The sequence below is a fragment of the Cydia strobilella genome, chromosome Z, assembly GCF_947568885.1.
Source record: "Cydia strobilella chromosome Z, ilCydStro3.1, whole genome shotgun sequence".
In the NCBI taxonomy this organism is placed as follows: domain Eukaryota; kingdom Metazoa; phylum Arthropoda; class Insecta; order Lepidoptera; family Tortricidae; genus Cydia; species Cydia strobilella.
In genome coordinates this window covers 2,066,221-2,075,937 of record NC_086068.1, presented here as the reverse complement: position 1 = coordinate 2,075,937, position 9,717 = coordinate 2,066,221, and the positions used below count along the sequence as shown (strand labels likewise).

Sequence of the window (9,717 nt, the reverse complement as noted above, 5' to 3'; positions counted from 1 at the left end):
TCTGTGTGTTCCCTCTTCACGCTTAAACCGCTGAATCGAGTTAGATGAAATTTGGCATAGAAATAGGTTGAATCCCTGAGAAGGACATAAGATAGTTTTTATTCCGAAAATCATCCCTTAAGAAAGTAAAAAGCGGGGTGGAATTGAGATAATTAATGAAGTGTCTGCTAATTTGTGTGCATGATATGCTCAAATTGAATAATTGCTATGAAAATTTTTCCAGGCGCTATACTTACTTTAGCTGCTGTTACTAAGTCCGCGCAGACGAAGTCGCGGGCAAAAGCTAGTGATCAATTATATAATTATTCACTACTACTAGTTCTAAATGCACTGCTTGCTAAAGGTAAAATAATCATAACATAATACTATACAGGAGTTTATAACAGAAAATACACAAAATGATAATATACATTAAAATTATCAAGTCAATACACATTTTTCTATAATAAATCGAGCTTATTTCAATAAAAAAATAGAAACGGGAGTTGGAAGGGGCAGACCTCGGCGGCGGCTTCTCTGATCAGATCGGGGAAATCCTGAAGAAAGGCCAGGTCAAGAGCACCCTGAACCGGCGAGCGTGTATGAGGAATGTTATGAAAGTGAAGGAAGCGAAAGAGGTATGTCAGGATCGTAGCAAGTTGAAATCCGTGGTCTCTGCCTATCCCTCCGGGAAATAGGCGTGATTATATGTATGTATTTCAATAAAAAGTACTTAATATTAAAACAACACCGTATTGAAAAAAAGGTCTTCGTTATTTCTTTAAACAGGTATAATTAAACATTATTATATTATTAATGTAGAAGTTTTACTTCGCTCAAAAGTTACGTTTCTTTTTTTCTTTTTTTTCTCTCAGTGCACCCACCTTGACGCTTTTCTGTTTAGCCCTATGGTTGACTGGTAGAGAATGCCTATAATGGCATTAAGTCCGCCTGTTGTACACTTTTTATGTGCAATAAAGTTTAAAAAAAAAAAACTTATATTGTGTGTTTCATGGATTTATTATGCGTGAGTATTTTTTCGACAATGCTTGAGCTTATATTATGCAGATGCGTGCGCATATTGTCTTTGGTGCATACATTTTTCTTATGCTTGCGAATTTTGGTGAAAGTGAATCACATTTCCGTTGCGTTATGTTTGCGAGTTTTGAGTATTTCGACTGCATATTATTATTAATTCAAAATTCCTTATGTTTTGTAATTTTTGTATCAATTGATTTTAAAGATTACATGTCAATATATACCAGAATCATATATTTGTCAAGGAAAATACCAATTGTAAAAAGTTTATTTTCACTTCTCTCAATTTTCAGATTTAATTGAAAAACAATTACCTAAACTATCAATTTCATGCTTTACTGAAATCCATTATAACTTACTATTGTATTACTATTTCACTCAGATAAATTGATGTACGGTTAGCAGCAGAAACGCGCTATTATTCTCTTAACAATAAAGTCGTGTCAAGATCATTTTGAACACCTCGCCCGCTTAGCAACTTCTGTTCCTGACTGTACCTACGCTAGCTCATATAGTAGGATTTAATTTTGTACAAGAATTGATGTCATAGTTACATGCTTTGCTTAGCATATATTTATCCAAACCTAATTGGCGTAGGCACTAGTTTTTACGAAAGCGACTGCCATCTCACCTTCCAACTGAATACCGAAATTTATAAGAGTGAAAGAGAAAAAATTCTATGCTGCCCAAATTTTATATGAATATTCTTTCTCTTACTCGGTCACTCGGTGGCGCGTCTATAACTACTTGTATATACTATGTTTATTGCGTGAAATGACAATGTCAAGTTAAAGGTTTAATTTTAGGTCACAAGATGGCAGTCCTTCCAACTCGCAAGGTATACATGCGAGCAGTGCCTCAGTGCATATAAACTACTTTTCCTTACTTCCACCGTCCTCCGCTACCGATGCTGCTCTGTGCAGTTCGTAGAGCTGGCACAGCTGTTCGTCGCTCATGTGGTCGAGCAGCTTCGGGTCCAGGTATTTGCCTACTTCTTTCCTCTTTGCTTGCTGCAGCGGTTTCATCTGCTTTGCCAGGTTTATGGCATAGTCCTGGTAATTGAAAATAACATTAGTAAGTATTTAAGAAATTACCCATAATTTTTGTTTTCTAATAGTTTTTGTTCCATTCGCGTTTTTCCCCATTCTGCTTTTTAACCAGCGTTAATTTTTTTAGTAGTTAATTTAATCACAGACGCTTTTTTCCCCAAAGAGTAATGTTTTAACGATAGTCACACTAAGTCGATAGATAGGTAGGTTAGGTTCGTTAGGTAGCTTCAGATGCCCAAAGGGCAAACCGCCAAGAAATAGGAGCCCGCGTAGCGGGGCTCCGTCGTCTCAGGCTAAGAAGGGCATGTTCTCGGAAATATTACTCTTTGGGGAAAAAAGCGACTGGGACATAGGCGTGTGATTAAATTAACTACTGAAAAAATTAACGCTGGTTAAAAAGCAGAATGGGGAAAAACGCGAATGGAACAAAAATTTTGGGTTATTAATGTATACAGTCATGCCATACTTTGTTACCAAGGATTGGATACCGGTATTTTTACGTTCTTTGTTAATTATAAAATAGTGAACTCTTTTAATGGGGGAGGTATGTTATGTATAGACAATGGTGGTAGGTTTTGACATTTGGGTACAAAGTGGGGTAGTTGTGAAAAGTCAGTCTGTCAACGCGAACCTGACCCATGCCAGTGTCTGGACCCCTAAACTGTGAGTTATATTAATTTCTAATTGGGCAATCTAATAATACGAAGTTGTTACCTAAAAACACAACTGAGTCCTACATTTGGAGTATAAAATAATTCGAAATCGTTATGTCAAAGTTTGTGTAAAAAACCGGTTCCTTCGGTAAATATCAATGAGTTTCTCACAACTTAGTTATTGACTGGTTGCTATGGAATTTTTACCAGCATAACTATAAACCTAAATTTTGCCTTGCATTCACAATAGGGCAGTGATTTATGGAAAATAACACCAGTATTTATCAGTACGGTTTTTACTCACTATTATTTTTAGTCGCTTTTGGCGACATGTTTCGGTGTGCACGACGTACAACCGCCGCGGACACTCGTGCCTGAGGATGGATTCCCAAAGAATCCGAAACATGTCGCCAAAAGCGACTAAAAATAATAGTGAGTAAAAACCGTACTGATAAATATTTTGAAATATGTCTCACGATAGTTTAAGTGCGAATAACACCAGTATTCAAACCCCGGTCTTTGGTGAATAATATATGCATACAACTGCGAAATTCAATGCTGTAAAGTCTATATTCTGTAGCTAGCTAATCCTTGTACAAGGTTATTACACAATAGTAAAATATATGATCAAAGTATAAAATATCTGTACAACTTCATATCATCTTGTAACTTTCATATTTGTCACTGTGAAGTATGAAGCGTACAGAAATTAATTTCCTTAACCATATTTAGATTAACCTTTTCGACGCCATGTCAAACACAAAAGCAGTCATCCAGACGCCACATCACCGAAGTATCAAAACTGAAATTGAACTTTATGCATATGCATCATCTATGTTGCTCTGTGGTCCATGACCGATTAATCAGTCTTTGAACGGTTAAACCTACGGTGCGTATATCGGTCATTGGCGTCCAAAAGGTCAACTGTATTTAGATTAATAAAGCTTGTTCACACCGTCCATTCATTAAGGAATATTCCCGCCTCCTCCGGACCGCACTGTTTGTGCCTCTTGAACTCGTCCCTCGCGTAGTTGTCCCCCATCACACGGAGCTCCGCGGGCAGCGCCCGGTGCACTCGGAATATCAGCTTGTAAAGCTGCCGCACACGGGATACATGCTCTGAGGACATGCTAAAAAAAGGCCGAAAACACAGTAGTTATAGAATATATTTAAAAAATAAACTATTTTTTTTTTTTTTTTTATTAAAGACAACAAAATGGTCCAAAGAGTGTTAGTTGATCCTAGCCTACGTTAGTACTTAATAATAAACACAGATTTTGTCCTTTGACACAATTTCCACATCAAAGGACAATCAAGCTTATTAGCTATCATGTTTAAGATGCTATTACTGCTCCCACGTACCCTACTTAAGAGCGAGGACGTTTTCTTACGCCAGATAGCGTCGAAGCTATCAGTCCGCGCCTCAGCAAACATAGTCGACGCGCTGCAGTATCGTGGAAGCCGTAGTAGCACCCTAAACGCGTTGTTATACTGTACACGCAGAGCATTGTAAGCCCGCTGCGTGTAATTGACCCACAGACTTGACGAGTACAGTGATGTGCAGTATGCCTTAAATAAGGTTATTTTGACAGAATTTGTACATCGTGCAAATCTGCGGGCCAGCATGTTCGCACGGACTGACAACGCTCTGCGCTCCCTCTCCATATCGGCATCGTCCCTCAGGTCGTCTGTCAGCAAATGTCCTAAGTATTTAAATTTAGTAACCCGCGTAAGTGGAACACCATTAAGTACAATGGGAGGAAAAAAGAAAGGACATTTGCTGCCAGCTTTAAAGACCATGTACTCGGTCTTTTTAACATTATATGAGAGACCGTGCGAGACCGCATATGTCTCACAGACAGCAATTAGCCGGCGCAATGCAGTGACCGAGGGGGCCAACAGGACCATGTCGTCTGCGTAACTTAAATTATTGACGCAGACACCGTCCACAAAACATCCGACATACATGCTGCTGAGCTCCTCGATCAATGCATTGACATATAGGCTGAAGAGCAGAGGCGAGCTCAACCCCCCCTGCCTTACTCCGCACTCCAGTCTCTGGGGATTCGACAACTCACCCGCCCACCTAACCGTATTCTCCTGGTTCAGGTACCAGTATCTAAACAGTGAGATCAGCTCTGGTGGAAGCCCTATATCACCCATCTTACGCCAGAGAATGTCGTAGGAAATCGTGTCGAAAGCTTTCGACAGATCCATAAAACATGCATAGACAGGTGTTTGCCTGTCCGTGTAATACTTGACAGTGTGTTTCAAACTCAAGATGGCGGCTTCCGTCGACAGCCCGGGAACGAACCCGAACTGCGCGTCATGTAACTTAACCTGTCTTTTTAAATACGAGTTGAGCACACTGTCAAGTACTTTTGCCACTATCGTGGCCAAAGAGATGGGTCGGTAATTTGACTTATCCGACACATCCCCTGTCTTATTCTTGATAACAGGCACCACCAGAGTTTTGACCATATCCTGTGGAAGATACGAGTGACCTAAACAGAGGTTGTATAAAAGACTAAGTACGCGAGGGAGGTGATTGCCAGCATACCGCAGATGCTCGACACTGAGGCCATCGTGCCCAGGTGATTTGCCCCCTTTCATCTTCTGTATAGCCAAACTGACATCCTTGGCTGTGATCAGTATTGAGGGCTTGCCAAAGTCCTCAGTGTCGAGCAATCTGTTCGGCGGTCCTAAGGGTGACTTAACGCTAAAATGGTCCTGAAACATATTTGCGATTTCCCCGGGACTCGACACACCGTCGACACTCACGGGAGTACCAAGCTTAGAACTTAACTTATTAGTGCATTTCCAAAACTTTCGAAAATCTTGTTTTGCATGATGACCAGCAATTAAATCCATTTTTATTTGTTCTTGGTTGTTCTGACACCATTTCAACTTACCTTTAAAGATTTTACGGGACTTAATCATATTGTCATATACTTGACCCCTATTTGGTTTACCAAACCACACCCAAGTATCAAAATGTAGCTTGGCACTCGCGTGAGCCTCGCTCACATGCTTATTCCAGCCAGTCACAGGTTTTTTACGACCCTTTCGCATGACGTCACCCCTAGTGCAACTTGCCGCTCGACATAACACATTAACTATTTTATAATACAATTTATCAATACACTCTCTGTGACTACCATCAGTACAAGACTGACCACAACACGTGATAAATTCTGAAGGAAAATCTATATATTTTAACTCATTATCACATATTACATTATAATTATTTATCTGTTCTAAGTTACGTTCACCCCATCGAATTTTGTTAGTCGGAGATACATGTAAAACAGATTTTGGCCTTATCATATTTAAATTACATTTAACAACAAGCGGGAAGTGGTCCGACCAGTACACATCATATTTAACGTACGCATCCACAACACATTGCTGTGCCGCAGAGGTAACTACGCAGTGATCCAGCCATCGCTTACAGCCGTGGGCTTCACTTACGAATGTAAAGGTATCTGAACATAGGCCTAACATCTCAACATCCACGCACGACCAGTCTTGTACTATCGAGAAGTCAATAAGTTCCTTGTAAAATCTAGTACTAGGGTGCGCATTGAAATCGCCCAGTATAAGCACAGACTCAACGTCACTTTCCTCTATAATAGCGTGTACCGAACTCAGACAGTCTGTGAACTCCGTAACGTTTTCAGCGCAGTCCGTAGGCATGTATATACTGAACACTAACACTAACTATGTATGGTGTTGTTTTTTTTTTACTATTTTGGTAGAATTACGACTATGTTCTATGCTCTAAGTGGTTTAGAGATCTACATATTTACAGATAGGTAAATAAATATGTAAAATGTGAATCCGTAGTCTTTAAGCAGATATTTTTAGTAACTAGAAAACCAAATAAAATACTGTTTTCATTTACAAATCCCGTTTTTTGACCGTAAATTAATGTTATGAAACACGGAACGATTTCGTAAACATAACCTAAAAATATACTTATTAAATTACTTACGTTTATGAAGAAGGAATCGCAGATTGTATCATATTATTTTGTATTGTTTTCCAACATTTCACTTAGCACATTACTTCGATTAGAAAGTATAAGTTTACGAAAATTTCTCTTCTGTTATGCAGCTGTCAGTTCAGTGAAGAGTGAACTCTGAACTTCAGTGAACTTCAGTGTCAAGGTGTCAAAGTCAAGTGACATCTGTCAAGGTACTTTTTTTGTTACTCCTCTCCGGGTGTGGCACAGGCTAAAACCATACTGCCTTTTAAAAACCACAGATTATAAGCAGAAGGAGTTGAAAATAGAGTTCCGGTTATAATATTAGCTGAAAATCGTTGCTTTACTTTCCGTTCACCGCGAAATCTATTGTCGAGTAGCACTGATAGTTCCGCTACATGACGCTAGATGCCGACTACGAAAATAATAGTCGTTTTGGTAACAAAACTGATGTATGGAGTGAGTACTCTGTCCTCTTGAATTCACTTCGTCAACGTAATGACTTTTTTCAAACGATTGCAGCGTCATCTGCGTTAATCTTTGCGCATGTATCTTCATTTTGGCCTAAAGGTGCGTCAAAGAATATTGTACTACTCAATAAAATAATGATAACTTCATATTACCAATACCAAAGATATATAACTTAGATATAACTCCGTAATAGATGGATACAGCCTAAGGAAAAAACGTGCCTCAAAAATCAAGAAAATTTGATTCTCGTTCAGATGGCGCTACTAGCTTTGGCCTACTGTCGTATAGATGGCGTTGACGGTTTCGTTTGTTATTTAACAATTTCAACGCATATCAGTGAAAGAACATGGGTCAAAATCATAAAAATAATTAATGCAAATAAAAAAAAAATATTTATCCATATTTGAATACATTTTATCGTATTTTTATAAATCTTAATTTTTAGTTTTAAAGTGTGTCGACAGATGGCAGTGAATTTACTGGGGTTCCAAAATTTACTGCAGTACCGCTCTAGTATAAGTTACTCTATGCCAATACAGTGCCAACGGACTCATTTCCGAAAACAAAATTAACACACCTAGCGTTCTCTTCGCAGTAAATATGTTATATTAAGTGTATTAGGACCTTTATTTGAAAAGAAAAGCGCACATAAATGTCTTAATAATTTAATTCCAACTAACACATCCCAACTTAAGTAACTTCATTGACACTTCATTACATCTTGTGAAATAAGCCTAACTATAATTAAACTTAACTTTAGATCCACTGCTTAACTGAGACGGTTTGGTGGGAAGCAAAGATAGATATAACTCCGTAATAGATAGATACAGTCTAAGGAAAAAACGTGCCTCGAAAATCAAGAAAATTTGATTCTCGTTCAGAGGGCGCTACTAGTTTTGGCCTACAGTCGAATAGATGGCGTTGACGGTTTCGTTTGTTATTTAACAATTTTAACGCATATCAGTGAAAGAACATGGGTCAAAATCATAAAAATTATTAATGCAAATAAAAAAAATCATTTATCTATATTTAAATACATTTTATCGTATTTTTATAAATCTTCATTTTTAGTTTTAAAGTGTGTCGACAGATGGCAGTGAATTTACTGGGGTTACAAAATTTACTATGACAGTACCGCTCTAGTATAAGTTACTCTATGGTGGGAAGTAAAGGGGAAAAGAAAAAAAAAAGTTATTTGCGAGGTTTTTTAAGTAAAAGTCACCACATTGTCGCTTACCATAAGGACGAAATTTGCTAATATCTTTATACGAATAACCTGTCAGAGCGTGCTTATGGCAAGCGACAAAGTGGTACCTTTTGCTTGAAAACGACACATTTAGATTGACTACTGTTAGTATTTCCAGTAAGAAAAATCTCCAGATTTTTAATGCACAACTACCATGCCAAGCGTCTGAGTTGAGTGGAACAAATGTACAGTCAAATAATTTAATTTCCGTACCATTTCGTACCTTGTCACACTGGCAATCAATATGAAAATCGCTAAATCACACTATTGTTGTGTTGTTCACCTGTGTTGTGTACAGTCGCTATCAGATATATCAGAGCGCCCGAGGTGGTCACAAATATCTGAAAACGCCTAGTGTGTACAGTCGCCATCAGATATATCAGAGCGCCCGAGGTGCTCACAAATATCTGAACACGCCTCTATTGTCAAGGCGTTAAGAGTGCGTGTTCAGATATTGTGAACACCTTGGCTGCTTCGATATATCTGATGGCGACTGTACAATAAAGTGATTACTACTATTGTCACTGTGACGAAATGGTGCTGACATTAAATTTCTTGACCGTACTACACAGGGTTTTTCACATCGCCAGATGAATATATAGATTATACTGAAGGGGGGCGTTCAAATTTTAAATATTACGTAACACAATATGGGGTGGGGGGGGCGTCTTGTAAAACGTTACGATTGACCAAGGCGTTACATAACAATGCTTTTTTTTATTAAATAAAATATATACATAATCACGCCTATTTCCCGGAGGGGACCACGGATTTCCACTTGCTACGATCCTGACATACCTCTTTCGCATAACATTCCTCATACACGCTCGCTCTATTCTTAAATATGATTATACTTTGCTTAACATATTGTGACTTTTAGGTAAAACTGGTCAATTGGGTGTTACGTAACTGTTAGGTAGGGGGAGGGGGAGTACACGAAAACGTTGCGGCGCCTTACACGGGGGGGGGGGGGGGGGGGTCAAGAATATTCGAAAATTGCGTTACGTAATATTTGAACGCACTAACGCCAGAATAAGCTAACAAAAGTTAGACCATTTTTTTCGGGATTTTGAGGTTGGTTCATATTAAAACAACCTGTATATTCACCTTGATGTTACATAACACCCTATATATGCGTGCGATCTACACCAGATTCTATATCAGCTTATAAAATATACATTTTAATTCCGTAACTAAAACGATGATAATATGTGACGTTTTCAACCAAAAGGTACCACATTGTCGCTTGTTGATAAGGTTGATTTCTAATTGAAGCTATAAGGAAATACCGCCTTA

At 38.5% G+C, this 9,717-nt stretch overlaps 1 protein-coding gene across 1 annotated transcript; it reads right to left on the bottom strand.

The window, feature by feature from the left end:
• On the bottom strand, positions 1–6,852 carry LOC134753936 (succinate dehydrogenase assembly factor 3, mitochondrial). Its single transcript, XM_063689915.1, has 3 exons — positions 6,714–6,852; positions 3,675–3,849; positions 1–2,069 (listed from the first exon to the last, which is right to left on the bottom strand). Exons 2-3 carry the CDS (start codon positions 3,846–3,848, stop codon positions 1,890–1,892), a joined length of 354 nt encoding a protein of 117 aa, XP_063545985.1. The 5' UTR covers position 3,849; positions 6,714–6,852; the 3' UTR covers positions 1–1,889.
• Positions 6,853–9,717: the final 2,865 nt, after the last annotated feature.